At 40.3% G+C, this 16,791-nt stretch overlaps 1 protein-coding gene across 4 annotated transcripts in view; it reads right to left on the bottom strand.

Annotated features, from left to right (window-relative positions):
- L3MBTL3 (L3MBTL histone methyl-lysine binding protein 3) overlaps positions 1-16,791 on the bottom strand; it is an 81,405-nt gene that overhangs the window by 48,814 nt on the left and 15,800 nt on the right. For 2 of the 4 annotated variants that reach the window (XM_084889619.1, XM_084889618.1), the window contains exons 1-3: positions 7,488-7,608; positions 2,914-3,025; positions 903-1,062 (exon numbers count right to left, since the gene is read on the bottom strand). In XM_084889619.1, the coding sequence (XP_084745745.1) occupies positions 903-1,062; positions 2,914-3,025; positions 7,488-7,589 (374 nt within the window). In that variant the 5' untranslated portion in view covers positions 7,590-7,608. Of the gene's footprint in view, positions 1-902; positions 1,063-2,471; positions 2,547-2,913; positions 3,026-7,487; positions 7,609-16,791 lie in introns of those variants that run through there. The other 2 variants (XM_084889617.1, XM_084889620.1) reach the window with 2 other exon arrangements.

The raw sequence follows: 16,791 nt of genomic DNA on the forward strand, positions 1-16,791 counted from the left end.
AACAGACAATTCACAAGACTGTGCTAATTAAGATACATGGGAAACTCCAGTGAAATATAAATGTCAAGTCATTTATTTATGGCATACAGTTATATGCAAGAAATACATCTTTTTGGTAATAAGCTGAATTCTGTCAGATAATCCCCAAATGACAAAGTCACACCACTGTCAGTCACAGCTGATGTCACTTTCTCATATTTATTTTTTTTAAATATTTTTATTGAGTTTATTTCTTTCAAACAGGAAGGGAGAGGGAGAGAGAGATAGAAATATCAATGATGAGAGAGAATTATTGATTGGCTGCTGCCTGCATGGTCCACAATGGGGATTGAGTCCGCAACCAAGGCATATGCCCTGACTGGGAATCGAACCCGTGTCCTCCAGGTTCATAGGTCAACACTCAACCATTAAGCCACACCGGCTGGGCATTTCTCGTATTTCTTAGTCTTCCCCTAAATCATCAGTAACATAACTCATTATGTTACTCACTATGGTCTTCATTCAGTTGATTTGAATCAGCTTTATTCCATTTCTAGAGTTTTAGCTGAGTTACCTAAGAACCCTCCAAAAATAAACAAAATTGCGTTTCAATAAGCATCAGCATCATCAAAATATGTATGTGACCCAGAGAACTTTAAATACTCTGAGTTGAGAAACTATCAAATTCCTGTAAACAAATGGCTAAAGAAGGAGGCAGAAGTTGTACTGCAGGTGAAACACAGGCAATAAAACTCAGATCGGACATGACCGAGGACACCAGGCCGAGTATTGAGATGGAAATCCATTGTTTCCACAGGAAATGTCTTGGAAAAAAGAAGGGCATGAAAGGGTGATGGATGTCAGAGAGCCATGACCATGGCCTCTAAAACCCATTCTGCAGATGGAATGCAACAAAAACCTACTTGTCTTTGATATGCCGAGTACAATTCTGGCTGCAATAGTTTCCTCCAGAAAGACATTCATCTACGTTGCCATACTGACAACAGTTCTCACAGAATGAAAGCCCTTCTACTTTTACTGGCTCCTTCAACCTGAAGGGCATCCCAGACTTCTCTGAAAAAACTAGAAGATGGAAAGAAGAGAAAAAAATTTAAAACCATGGCAGAACACATTCCAAAATACACTTAAACTTTTTCTTCTAATAATTTTGTTAGCAACACAATAAAAGAATGTTTGTTGAATGAATGAATGATCAAACTCTAGGATTTGGGAGAGAGAAGAGGATGGATGAGCTTGGCTGAAATCACTCAAATCATTTACATAACAAAACAATTCTGCAAAACAAAAAAGCCTGTCCAAACCTTTTTCCCTAGTGTTTGAAGTAAAATGAAGAAAATTTCATCAGTCACTAAATTCAGAAAATTAAACCGTCAATCTTTACAATCTTATTTTATAGGTGTGTCTTTGACAAAATTAAAAAAGGGTTATCCATGTTATTTCATGTTTATTACATTTTGATGTTTTGTTTTACTAAATTTGTTAAATCAATGTCTCTGTTTTACTTTTAATGCGGCAGATCTCCCAAATCACAATTATCCAAATCGTTCAGGAAAGCACATTTCCTGTCGCCTGAATCGTTAGGCTAATCATTCATTCGGCAAACATTTATCAGGCACCAATTTAAGCTAGGCACTGGAAATGACAGTACAGCCCTTGCCCAAGAGAGCTCAGAGTCTAGAAGAGAGGGCGAGCAAGAGAACCGTTATTTGTAATAAGAAGGGACACATGCAGTAACTGAAGCACAAACAGGTTCCAGAAGTAGTACAGGGGAAGACGTGAGTTAGTCGGCCTGGGGTGAGGTCAGGGGAGGATCTTCTGATAGAAAACCCCAACAGGGTTTTAAAAGCCAAAGAGGAATTTACCAACTGGACAAAGTGAGAAGCAGCATCCCAGCCAGAAGAAACAGCATGAGCAAAGGCAAGGATGCATGAAGCCACAGGATGTGCTTGGCAGAATTACAGGTAGCTCAGTGCCTCTGGCACTGCCAGAACACAAAGTACAAAGAACAGAACAGAAAGCAAAGAGATAAAGCACGCAGGTGGGTGCAGGCCACCCAGATCTCTGTATGTTTTGCTAGAGATAAAAAGGAATGGTGAAGTGTCAGAGAGGCAATCTACACAAGTTCCTCTAAGTTCAGTGTACAGGGTAAACTGGGCGGAATTAGAAGCAGAATGATTCTTCAGAGATGTCTGCATTAGTTCAGGCAATAGTTGGTAAGGACCTAAATTAAGCCAGTGGCAGTGACAATAGATAGAAAAGGCCAGATCTGAGACATATTTAGGAAATAAAAAACCAAGAGGATTAAGTAACAGGCTATGGGGCTGGGGGAAAACACACTCAGGATGACTCCTAGATTTCTTGCTTAAACTGGGTAGTTGAACCATGTGTTACAGAAGAAAAAGCAGGTTTGGGGGGAGGGGAGAAAGAAATAGAAAATGAGTCGCATTTCAGACATGTGGCGTTTGAGGTACCTGTGGGACATCCGGGTGGAGATGTCCAGTAGGCAGGTGGAAATACGGGCCTGGAGCTCGGGGGAGAGGTCGGGGCTGGAGATATAGATTTAGGAGTCATCAGCATATAGGTGTTAGTTACAACCATCGGAGCAGATGAGAAAAAAAAGTGTCAGGCTTTTGGCTAAATCACCTGGGCAGGCTATTACATGGATTTACTGGATAATTTCCAATTAACCTGGTGCTATGACAGATCTGGCATTAGGAGAGAAGACAGTTAATGGTTATTTTTAAAATATAAAAGCTAGTTCCACATCTGCTTTGTTACAGAAATTTACCTAAGCACTAGTGACATGAAGATCACCCAGAATTTTCAAGGTTCCAGCCTACAATAAAACCTTAGATATTCTTATTTTAAAACTTTCAAAAGAAAGAAATGGCAATACAGAGTACCCATTCTTACCTTCTTGAGCAGTTGGCACCATCCAAGTTGTGGTAGCTGTTGCCTTTTTAACACTTTCCATCTCACTCTCATCTGTTATAACTTCCAGGGCTCCAAATTCATTTACTCGAAACTAGTGACAACATGGTAGACAAAGAGGCAAAATTTACAAAAGTGTTCAGAAAACAGTCATTTAAGGGCTGGCCCATATAGTCTTTAAGGAAAAATAAATTGTGTGTTAAAAATTAATTAAAGCAATTTTATCTAGACTAAAGGCCGGATTCACGAAAATCATGCAAGAGTAGGCCTTTTTTCCCCCAACTGCTGGCACTGGCTTCCCTCTAGCACCTGGGACCTAAGCTTCCGTCACAGCCCCGAATTCGTCCGGAAGGTCCTCTGAAAGAATATCTGGTCTAATTAGCATATTATGCTTTTATTATATCTAAACTAGAAGCCCAATGCACAAAGATTCATGCAAGAATGGGCTTTCCTTTCCCTGGCTGCCAGCACTGCCTTTCTGCTCTGGCCCCGCCTCTTTCTGCTCCAGTACTGCCTTCCCACATTGCCCAGAGGTCCTGAGCAGCTGGGTAGGTGTGGAACACCTGCATTATCGCCATGGTAATGATGCAAGCATCCAGCCCCCAGCCACCTGGTGCCTACGTATACAAATTAACCCGCCCTCTTTATTGGGTTAATTTGCATACTCATTCCTGAATGGCTGGTGGGTGTTGCGAAGGTATGGTCAATTAGTATCTTTTTCTTTTATTAGTGTAGATAAGCCTTCTACCAATATTAAACCCTTTGCATTTTACTAATTTTGGAATTTGGAGAAGAAGCATAGAAGAAAACAGCAAGGCACTTCTTAAAGATATAAACAACCAACCCTCCTGCACCATCCTATAGAGTAGCCAGCTCACTTATATGGCCTGCAATTTAAACACCATATATATATACCAAATGACTAGAACAATCGGAATGACCAGTTGCTATGACATGCACTGCGGCCTGCTAACATTTCCCAATCAGGGCAGGGCTGGCCAGCCAACCTCCCCCAGCCTCTCTCCCTGGTTGGCCCAGTCCCAACCCGGTCTCAATTGGGGTGGGCCGGCTGGACCCCACATGTGCACGAATTCATGCACCGGGCCTCCAGTTTTTTGCTAACACTTATTTTCTTATATTACAGTTTATTTTATAATCAAAATTACTGCTTTCCCAGGAATAAATTGATCTCACCTAGTTCGGGGAAAAGGAGTATCTTTGTGACAGAAATTATTACTGGCATATCCATGTCATTATATCCCAAGATGTGAAGGAGGAAGGTGGAACCAAGGGTATATTTCCTTTCTTTCACTACTCTGAATTCTCCATTACATCCCCCCTAGTCTTCCAAAACAGATGGCAGTATCTATGAACAAGTCTCCTAGCTCCAGGCCAATTGTACCACTACAAAGTAAGGGCTTTTGCACCATGTAACATAAAAACTCACACATGGAGCCTATCTATTCATGTTGATCAACGTCATCTTAATCAATTTAATAAATATTAAAAAAAAAAAAAAGGGCATTTGAAGCTTCAAATAGTATGTTTCTGTAATAGCCTAGTTGAAGAGTGTTTTTTTTTTTTGTTTTTTTTTTTTGTGTGTGTGTGTGTGTGTGTGTGTTTTAAAGGCTGAAGGGGCCCCATCCTCTTTGAAACAGCTAGATTTACTCTCATTCATGAAGTTCAAAGTTTTCTGTATTCCTTCTGTTTTCCAATAAAACAGAATGACTTTAGGGATCTTCTTATTTTAACAAGTGATGAAGAGCATGAAAACTAAAATGCAAAGGGATAATAAAACTTTTTGCTTAAAAGTGGGAGAAGAAAACTGAAAGCTACGCAAGGGACTGAGGTGCCAACATGGATTAATCTGAAGAAATTAAAGACTGAAGTGGAAGCTACTTCTTTAATCATGTTCCTGCTCATGCTAGCATCTTATTTTAGCTTCCAGTCTTCTGCAAAATCTTGTGCAGCAAGTCCAAGGACTCCAGCAACAAAAGAGACTCATTTAATAGCTAAAAATATTAATATGTCCATAATTCTGATTTCTCATTTTGTTGTTTTGCATTGGCATTGTTGTTATTATTTAATAGTCAGAGTTTTGCTCTTGACATTCAAGTTTTGAAAATAACATGTATGTAATTTAAAAAAAAACAGTTTTTGCTTAAAAATTTTAGCTATTTTTTCACAGAAATATATATGAGCATGCAAATAAATAGTATTTTAAAAAGGCCTTCCATTTCCAAACCCAAACACTCAATTTGATCAACATGCCAGTAGAGTGTGTATTTTTACCAAACTACATTCAGACTCAAGTCAGAAAAATCATATCTTTCCACCAGGTGAAGACAGCACCTTAAATTATTTTCTGCACACAGTCCACAATCATTCAATGCTTTTCAGACTGAACAAGTTGAATTAGTTTAGGAAAGTGAAAGTAATCTTCTCCTTACTACATAGTGCAGACACAAATTTCTAGATAATGTGTACACTCTGCCTAGTGTGTTCACCTACAAATGCCAGTCTAAGAAATCCCAAAAAGTTAACTGGACGAAAAAGACCTAAAGAATAACTTAACTTTTTTGGGGGGAAATTAATTTTAAATGATCAAGTCTGAAAACAGAATATTTCAAAATAAAGCTGACAGTACCATCTACTGGGCAAGAGTAGAAAAAACAAGCCTTATAATGATTATTAATTAATGACATAAAATGATACAATATCAATTCTAATGAAAAAATTTTTAAAAACACACACACACACACACACACACACACACAAACAAAAAACCAAAAAACAACAGGCATAAACTTTATCATTCAATCCAGGAAAGCAATTTTCACTTTTATTATGTGTTAATGTTAATTTATATTTATCGGACAGTTACAAAATGGGAGAAATAGCACCAAACATTTATAACATTACAATTTAAGTCTTTTATGTATACAGTAGAGGCCTGGTGCATGAAATTTGTGCACGGGGGGTGGGGGGTTGTCCCTCAGCCTGGCCTGCATCCTCTTGCAACCTGGGACCACTGGCTCCTAACCACTCGCCTGCCTGCCTGCCTCATCGTCCCTGACCACCTCTGCCTCAGCTCCTGTCACCGCAGGTTCGTCTGGAAGGACTTCCAGAATGATGTCCAGAAGGTTGGTTGGCTGCCCAGTCTAATTAGCATATTATGCTTTTATTATATAGATTTCTTTTTCAACCACCTCATAACCACCTTATGACAAAGATCCCATATTTCCATTCATAGATAAAGATTCGGAAACAGGGAATTTAAATAACTTGACAAGGTTCAGGTAGCTAATATGTGGCTGACGTTTTCAGAGTCTGAAACACAGTTCCTTTTTTCTCAAAAATCCCAGGACTCTACTTCCAATCTATCTAATCCAGATGAACAGATGAAGAATGCTAAGAGTAGATAAAATCTTTAGTGTTTGTTTAATCCCTCATTTTACCAAAAAGGAAACTGGCCAAAGGAGACCAGCTGACTTGTTCAAAGTCACACAGACTAAAACTAAAACCAAATCTCCTCTTCAGATTTCAGTAAACCTCACCTAACCCAACTACAATCTAAGTATGTTTCCTTAAATAACAGAACCAAATCTCACCCGTGAGAATGAAATAGGGCAGGCTTGGCAGCTAAAAGGGATTGGATTATAAGAAGCCAACATTAGGGGGCAGGAAATTCTATTCAGGACACTACAGAACACCAAGCATTAGAGAGGTAGGCCAACTAACAGCCTGTTAGAGAGATTGGAAGTTCAAACACCTGAGTGACCAAGTACAAACACAAAGTCCAAAAGGCCACAGACAGGTTCAAGGTCCCAAAGATAGGATCAGACCAAAAGCAAATTTGAAATGAGGGGTGAGGGCGGCTGACTTCCCAGTTGGATGCTTGCATAACCCTGATTCACGGGGCAGCAGATGTGGTCCCTGAGTGGGCCTGGGGGTAGGGGGGAAAGGGGCAGGGTGAGCACCTAGAAAAGAGGCACATGAAGGGATCACTCTCTGAAGAGAGTTCTCATCCACAAAAAGCAGCCTGGTGTACAGGGGAACCAGTCCTTTTGAACAAGTGATTATATAAAATCCGTACTTACAGTGTAAATAATTTAAGGGAGGTAAATAATTCTGTTTATTCAATATTTTAACATTATCCAGTTTTTAAATGAGAAAACTAGGGACCAGGGAGTGGGTTTACTTAAATTTATAAAGCCCATTGCTACAAAATAGAAGCCAGGTTTTCTCACCGACCACTGCCACATTTGTTGGTCATCATGAGAGTCAAACCTGAGTTGATCCTCCTCGAAGCTGTAACTCACTATCTGCAAAATGAACACATGGCTGTCGAAACACTCCTTAGTCTCCACCCCAAGTGACCAAGGCTTCTGCCAAACCACAATCATGTCCAATTGCCGTGAGAGTTTACTGTAGAGGTCTGAGTATCACATAAAGCATACAGCATTGTGCTTAATGTTTTCAGTTCTTAGTTTGCATACATATTCAGCTTTAATTTTTATAATTACATAAAATTGTACGTAATAAAGATAGCTTACCTTTAAGTCACTTCCTGGCAATGTACCTACTCCATCTTTCCAGTCCATAACACTGAATACGTCAAATTCTTGACCACTTGTGCTAGAGGCAGATTCAGTCATGATTTATTTTTTTTAACCTGAAGGAAAAAAAAAAAGAGAGAAAGAGAGAGGGGCGGGGGGGAATTCCACATATAAATCAGTTTTTATTTCAGTGGTCATTACTTTAATTTCCCTTATTTACATAATTTTCTTGATCATAACATCTCATATCCACAGATCTAGAAATAACTACTACAGAAAATATCAACACTATTGTATAATGTAATCCATGGTAAGTTATAGCAGAAAGATAGTAACAAAATTTCTAAGTTATAAAGTGTCATGGTAAGTATTTCTATTCTTAAAAAGAAATCCATTGTTTCATAGCAAACTCACTTGAAACAAAGAATCATGCCCTAGCCAGTTTGGCTGAGTGGATAGAGCCTCGGCCTGGGGACTGAAGGGTGCCAGGTTCAATTCCGGTCAAGGGCACATACCTGGGTTGTGGGCTCAATCCCCAGTGTGGGGCATGCAAGAGGAAGCCAAGCAATGATTCTCTTTCATAACTGATGTTTTTATCTTTCTCTCCCTCTCCCTCCCTCTCTGAAATCAATAAAAATATATTTTGGGGAAAAAACACACCAAAGAATCATGATGCCACCCTATCTTATAAAGAGGGAATATGCAAATTGACCATCACACCGTCAAAAATATGGTAGCGCCCATAGCCACAAGATGGCACCACACAATCCCCTCAGCCCCGCTGGATGGCAGCAGGCGCATGCTGTGGCTGGACCTGCCCTCAGCCCTGCAGCCGCCCAGGGCGGGCCCAAGGCACAGGCAAGCCTCAGATGGCAGTTTTCCACCGGCCCAGGGCCACCCTGAAGCTTAGGTAACCAGGGCTGGCCAAGGCTTGCGCTGCCAGCAGTGGCAGTAGCAGAGATGTGATGGGGCATCACCTTGCCCCGATCACTGGGTTGCCTCCCACCCCTGAGGACTCCTGGATGTGAGAGCAGGCCAGGCTCTCACACACTCCAGTACATGAATTTTCATGCACCGGGCCTCTAGTAGGAAATAATTCCTTGCCTTCTAAATAGTTTTTTGTTTTGAAACATTGAAAAGAGAGTAGGTATGAATAAAGAATAGAAAATGTTAATAAACAAAAAGGAACCATTTGGATAATAAAAAAGAGCGAGGAATGAATATAATGAATGCACAGTATGATCGACTCTTTCAGTAAATTGATTTAATATAGGTGAAATATCTGCCAATTTGATATTCCTGGAAATAGAAAAAAAAAAGTCTCAACATGTACAGTAAACACCAATAACGCTGTGTTAAGGTAACCAATTCAGTTAGCTAAACTAGGATAATGCTTAATTTTCATTTTCTAAAAAGCTGCAAAATAACTTTTTTCATAATCATAGTTATTGGCAGCATTATATCGTCCTTTGAGACTGTTTTCGGTGTAGTATGGGATAAAACAAGTTATATTGAGGTCATTGACAAGCAATGGGAAAGATCAATGAGTCCTAAATCTGAATGAATAGTTTTAGTATGAATTTGTGATGCATTTTATCTTTAAAAAATATGCATTTTTGTAGCTTTGTCCACTAAAAGTCTAGAAACAATCACCCATCAACAGTAACGAGCAGCCCAGAGCTCCAACTGTGGTCTCTAAATACCACTTCTGTGAGGTCTTCCTGGAGAAGGAGGTGATTTCCGGCAAAAAATGTGCAAGAAGAGCCTAGAACACGTCAAACAAAAAAAACAAGGAAACTATCAAGGACAACAGAGGTCAGATCGGAAGAACTCAGGAGCAACTGAAGAGGTTCCTGCAGGCCCAGGAAAAGATCCTAGTTGTGTTGAATTGAAACACGTCAAATAAGTTTAAATCCACGAATTCATAATGATATTCAAAACCAAACAGAAAGCAAACCTAGAACACTTTACTGGCCACCTTTGGGGGGGGAGGGGGATAGATGGTAACCAAGTCACTATCTGGGAAAATAAACAAGGATTGACCCTGCCTGTATCATGAGACCCATGCAAACCATATCTCAGGGTAACCGATAGTTGGGTGAGAAGAAATTTTCCTTCAGAAAGAATTCCTGCTAATAAACAAAGGAATGTCAGAAATGAAACATAACCATTTGCAACATGTAACAAATTAATGTCTCTAAGAAACCATATATGAAGGAGTATTGCCAGGAAAAAACAAAATCGAACCTAATCTGATCAAGTTTATTTACAGAAAATACCAGGAACAAAGGAACACGTTAAATCACACCAAAAAAATATCAGAAGCAATATTGGGACTGTCAGAAACTCTTTAGTAACATTTCTCAAAGCACAGGCCACAGACCCTGGGGTGCCCTGAGACCCTTTACAAAGGTCCAAGAAGTCAACACCGTTTTCATAAAAATACTAAGCGTTATTGCCTCCCTCACTCTGTTGACATTTGCACTCATGGAACAAAAGCATTAGTGGGCAAAGCTGCGGCCACTGTTGTCTTCACCATCCTGCTTTCACAGTAAACAAATGTCAGTTTCACTAAAGACAATCCTTGATGAAATATTTGTCTTGAAACCTGAATATACATACTATATAATAAAAGACTAATATGCAAATCAGCCAAACAACAAATGGCCGGTTGCTATGACATGCACTGACTACCAGGGGGCAGATGCTCAATGCAGGAGCTGCCCCTTAGTGGTCAGTGTCCTCCTGCAAGGAGAGCACCACTCAGCCAGAAGCTGGGCTCTTGGCTGGCTAGTGCAGCAACAGTGGTGGGAGCCTCTCCTGACTCTACGGGGCAGCACTAAGGAAGTCTGACTGATGGCTTACTGATGGCTCTACTCTGGGGAGTGGGCCTAAGCCAACAGTTGGACATCCCTCGAGGGCTCCCAGACTGCGAGAAGGTACAGTCCGGGCTGAGGGACCCCCACTTTGAGTGCACGAATTTCATGCCTCGGGCCTCTAGTCTTTTAATATTCTGTGTGATGATAAGTACCACAAAGTGGTTGGGCGTGCCAAAGCACTGTGGTTGCCTCAAGGAAAAGAGCCTGTGAACTGTTTGAGATACAAGCTGCATAAACTATTTTGTTTTCCATGGAAAGAGAGCCATTTTTTTTTTTTTTTTTTTTTTTTTTTTTATTTCCAAAACCATGTTTACTCAGGTTTGAATATTTGGCAAATATTTTGTCAAAAATAAATGAAGTGAGCCTGTCACATCAAGAAAAATGCTGACAGCCTTTGTAGCTAATGATACCATTTGAGCATTCAAGGGAAAATCAGAATTTTTGAAAAGCGTTTATCCACCACCAAGAAGCTTGAAACTTCCCAACAGCTAAAGAGTTTTCTATGAAGATGGGTGGTAATATTCATGAATACGATTTTAAAATATTTCACAATAAAATATTGTCAACATTTGGAAGCTCTGCACAACGGGGCGAAGCAGTTATTTTCCAAATGACCAATGCTTAATGTTACAAAATTATGCACGGGTAAAGAATCCATTCAAAGTGCAAGATAGACCAATAGATTCTAAAGTAACAAAGTATTAAAAACTGATCAACAGAGCTTCAAACTGCACATTGCAACTGACATTTAAGAAACTACGGCTTGTTGCCCAGGCAGGTGGCTTGAATGGCTGGAGCATCATCTCGTCCACCAAAAGGCTGTAGGTTGTGGATCTGAACCCCCGTCCGAGCACATAGAGGAGGGAACTGATCAATGTTCCTCTCAAAATCTCTCTTTTTTTCTCACCAACCCCTCCCTTGCTCTCCCTAAACATATCCTAGAGGGAGGATTAAAAAAAGGAGCTACCACCTGTCAAGTTTTGGTGAAATGTCACAGAAGAATATCCACCATTAAATGAAAATACACCTCCCTTTTCCAACCCCAAAAATTTCAACCAAAATAGCATACTGCAATAGATCGAATGCAGAAGCAAATATCAGAATCCACCCATCTTCTATCAAGCCAGAGACATTAAAGAGATTTACAAAAATGCAAAACAGTAGTACTTATTTAGTGTGCTTTTAATTTTGAAACTATGTTTGTTTCATTAAAACTGCTTACATACACTAATGTAATGGGTTTACTATTGTGTGTGTGTTTTTTAATATATTTTATTGATTTTTTTTTAATAGAGAGGAAGAGAGAAGGAGAGGGATAAAGAAACAGAAAAATTGATGAGAGAGAAACATCGATTCAGTTGCCTCCTGCACACTTCCTACTGGGGATGTGCCCGCAACCAAGGTACATGCCCTTGATCAGAATTGAACCTGGGACCCTTCAGTCCACAGGCTGACGCTCTATCCACTGAGCCAAACTGGTCAGGGCCTATTGTTGTTTTTAAATAAGTAAATAGTTTAAATTATGTATTTAATTTGTAATATAGTAAATATTGATTAACTGTAATCTACACAAATAATGGCACTTTGAGATTTTCAATTATCCTAGCATATAGGATAAAAACTTGTTTTATTTTACACACACACACACACACACACACCCACACAAACTGGCAAGGAATGAACAAAATATTTGAAAGAGGAAATTTGAAATTTAGATGAAAAGAAATTTAAGAGATATTAATGACAATATCACAAATCATAGATATTGTTTGATCTCTGATGTCAACTATTTTTCGAAAAATAAGATTATAAGGAGAGGAGGAAACATGAATGCCAGGTGGCTATTTGATGACATTGGAGAAATACTATTGCTTTTTCAGAGAATAATGACAGTGTGTATTTTTTTTTTTTAAGTATTGCATACTATTTTATTGATTTAAGAGAGAAAGGGAGAGGAAGAGACAGAAACATCAATGATGAGGTAGAATCACTGATTGGCTGCCTCCTGCGCACCAGCCCCTGATGGAGTATGTGTGGAAGGAAACCGATTGATGAGTCCCTCTCACATCAATATTTCTCTTCCCCACACACACCTCCCTTCCACTCTCTCTTTAAAAAATCAATGGGAAAAATATCCTCAGGTGACGATTAACAAAAATAAAAGTAAACAGCAAAAAAGTAAAGTGAATTAACCTGCACTCAGATTCTCTACCTCATTAAACAGATAAAGATCAGGAACAAAACTGACTTCCCTGTTAAGTGAGGAAGAATGGCAACTTCTTTCTGACAGACCAAGTGACAGAGTAATTTCCCCCTGGTGGCTAACCTGGGTAAAACTTGTTCTTTCTCTATAATTATAACAACATCAAATCACCAGATAGCCCATGCCAGATATAATACATACACTTTCTCATTTATTAATTAAACCTCTGACATTCTTCCAGAAAAAGAATCAAAGCAACAGGCAATTTACATCCATTAATTCACGTATTTCCCACAAAAAGCTAGGTTGTATTATATTATGCGTTTAGTGTACATTGAAGAAAGTGAGTCTCAGAAAGATTCACTAACTCAGCCAAAACCATAGTTGGTGGTACGGCCAGGACTTCAACCCTGGTCGGCTTGATTCCACCTCAGCCTATGGTTCTCAGGCATTACCTGACCTTTGTAGAATCCTGTCCCCTCTTGAGAATCTGGCAAAACCAACTTTTCCTTACGTTATTCCTTAGAACATGGCAAATCCAGAAACCAGTCTGCTAGCACCAAAGTTCTTGAATTATGTGTGTCAGTGCAACACATACCCTTTTAAAAAATACATGCTCTTGCCGAAACCGGTTTGGCTCAGTGGATAGAGCGTCGGTTTGCGGACTGAAAGGTCCCAGGTTCGGTTCCGGTCAAGGGCATGTACCTTGGTTGCAGACATATCCCCAGTGGGGAATGTGCAGGAGGCAGCTGATCGATGTTTCTCTCTCATCAATGTTTTTAGCTTTTTATCCCTCTCTTCCTCTCTGTAAAAACTCAATAGAATATATTTTAAAAAAATGTTTTAAATACATGCTATTGACAAAACAGCATTAAGACACTTATACAACACAGGTAGATTTTACATCTTTTCTAACTTTAAAACCTATGTGTATAAAATTCACTACGGCAAAATCCTGTTGCCTAGGAAGAGGAACAAAAAGTGGAAGAAATCTGAAAGCTTATCCTGTATAAAACCTGCATTACATGGTTTAGGAAGTATTTAGAATAAGCCTTTGCTCTATCAAACAATGATAATGTTACACAGTGTTCTCTGCCCTTAAGACATGTATCTAAAATTTATAAAAACTGTTTCCATCCACTGTTTTATTCGAAGGTGTGCGGACATTTTGTGTAAAGTACTGGAGCATGAAAATATTTAATATGTTGTCTTTCCCACGATCTAATTTTGAAGCCACTGGCTACTTTCACTATCACAATTAGTATGAATAGCTAGGATAGATTAGGTGTTTTTCCACAATCTCTTACTCACACAGAATAGCCAACAACTGATATTATTTTAACAGGAGCTACTTCTATGTTACCCTAAGTCTTTCTCCCTAGTTTTCATCCTCCAAAAGTGTGTACAAACATACAAAGTCCTTTCACTCCAACCAACCATGTTTCTAAGAGGTAAGGAGTTTTTTTTAGTATTTAGAAATGCTGCTTTATGTTTTAACTAGTGGCCTGGTGCACAAAATTCATGCATGGGGTGGGGGGAGAGTTCCTCAGCCTGGCCTGCACCCTTTCCAATCTGGGACCCCCTCCAAGGATGTCCTACTGCCGGTTTACAGAGATCCGGCCTAAACTGGCAATCTGACATCCGTGTCGCAATCTGGGACTGATGGTTCCTAACCGCTCACCTGCCTGCCTGCCTACCTGGTTGCCCCTAACCACTCTGCCGGCCGGCCTGCTTGCCCCCAACTGGCCTCCTGCTGGCCTGTTCACTCCACACTGCCCCCCACCACTGTCCTGATCACCTCTAATTGACCCCCACTGAGGGCCTGCTTGCCCCCAACTGCCCGCCCCCCCCCCCCCTTGCTGGTCTGTGCATGGGCCACGAAGTTTCAATCACACTGTACGTGTGCACCCACATGTGGTGTTTTGTGAAGAGCCACACTCATGGAGTCAAAGAGCCGCATGTGGCTCGAGAGCCGAGGTTTGCCGACCACCGGCATAAACTATCTGCAAGGACTGTCAGAAACCAGTAACACTAGCTGCTTCCAGAAAGGGACAGTGGTTTGCTGAAAGACAGTCCTGGGGAGAACCTTCTTCCTCTACATGCTTTTGTATCTGTTGAATGTTAAAAAAACATTTTTTTAATTAAAAAAAGTTTTAAAATCCTGCTTCATATTTATATAAAACAGTTTATGTTATAAAAAGGCATGTCTTCCCACGTTTGTTATTGAAGCCAACAACTGAAGCTACAGCTTAGAAGTCAGTAAGAGAAATCAAATTACCCAGGAGCTTCCCGAAAGCTCCTGGGTAATTTGCTAATAAGTATTCAACTGTACATGCAGATGCATCCGCTCCACAGATCAGTAAGAAGAGGATGGGCAGGGTTCAGTTCTCCACAGCTCAGGTATGGGAAAAATATATACAGCAGATCGTTGGCATTTGCTCACCATTTATAGTTTCTACCACTCCTGAGTGACATTTGAAATTCCAGGGACATTGAGTCATTTGTCATTTTGCAGAGACATGATTCGGCATCACACACAGCTGAGACGCAAGAGCAAGTGGCCTGGACCGGCCAAGGTCCAGCTTTGCCCTGAGTCAGAGTGCTTAGTCTCAGTGCTATGGCCACTGTCAACAAAGTGATAAAGACATTTTTCTTGTTAAGAAATGAAACAAACAAAATTAACTGCTAGTTGATGCTGGCCGTGATGACAGAATGAGGGGAATATGGAAATGTTTATGAAAGTGATAGGTCCAGGCCACAAAACTGAAGTTTCGGATAAATTAAAGGCTGAAATGTCAAATGCAATGATGACTCAGACACATTTGTGTGAACAAAACTACCAAATGCTCCAAAGGGAAATAAGTAGAAAGGATGTGTGAATTTGTTTCAATAAGTGCTCCAGACAGTACAAAAATTGCTCATCGAGTGAGATAAGTAGTCAAGGTCTAGAGAGATCATTTACATTTTTCAGTTACACTTCAGTAATCTGCAAGAAGGAATTTTGTGCTACAACGAATGTTTTCAAGTTGAGAATTGGAGATGGTCTTGTGATATGTCCCTTATAAATGTCAAGAGCCTACTGTGTTGGTCTGATCAGAGATAACAGAGTTTGTGTGTCCTTCATAATCTGCCCCTTATACAATCCCTTCACTCCTTTCCGTCAGGAGTGGATGAAACGGGGCTCCGTGAGGGTGCGGACTCCCCCCCGCCCCCCTGTGCTGAGCTCCAACGGCACATTCAAGACCAACAGCCTGCCTGGAGCGGAGCTGAAGAGGAGATGACAGTCCCCAGGAAGATAAGCAACCCCATCTAGGATGCTCGAACCGAATGTGAGAGACGGTCCCTGCCTACAAATCAGAAGTCTGGATCTGCAGAGAAGGTGAGAACTGAAGATTACTACTAAGAGAGGGTCGTAACTGAGGCCTGGCCATTCCTGCTCAAACCATTGTTTTCAGAGATTATATATTTCATACAGCTAGTTAACATTCACTAAGACCAGTTAAATAGTTTTAATTTTACAACTGCTTTTTGAGAGCTGCATTTTATAGTATTACAGTTAACAGGTGCATCTGGAAAAAAAAAAAATAAGGTAGAGATGTGGCCACGAGTGGTTGTAAAATGGGTACAGACATCGCCTTAAAAAACAGATTACCCATTTAACCTGAGAATCAGATTAAAATTCTGTCATTCAGATGACAGTCTGACATACCTGGGTCTGGTGTCAATGGACTAAACTTACCAGGTTTTGGTTAAGAGGGCAATGCACATTTTGTTAAGAGGGACTCGGGAATGCCAAACCTAAAATCATTATCATGAAGCAGATAACAACAACGACACCTATGCAGGAGGGCATAATGCAGCAACAAGAAAAGCCACCTCCCCTGTGGGGCGGCTGCCCCTGGCTCTGATGCCCACTCTAATACCCTCAACTGGCTTTTGGTCCACTTCGTCAGTTACTAATCAAATGCTATATCTGGCACATTGAGATATACTCTAAAGTCCTAAAAGTCATTCATCAGCAATCTCTCCTAAAATGCCTGCACCCTTATTTTTTTAAACATGTTTTTATTGACTTTAGAGAGAGGGAAGGGAGAGGGAGAGAGTAGAAACATAATTGCTGCCTCCTGCATGCCTCCTACTGGGGGCTAAGCCCGAAATTCAGGCATGTGTCCTAACATGGAATTGATCAGTGACCTCCTGGTCAACGCTGAACCTCTGA

This window comes from Pipistrellus hanaki, assembly GCF_964339955.1.
Source record: "Pipistrellus hanaki genome assembly, chromosome: 7".
In the NCBI taxonomy this organism is placed as follows: Eukaryota; Metazoa; Chordata; class Mammalia; order Chiroptera; family Vespertilionidae; genus Pipistrellus; species Pipistrellus hanaki.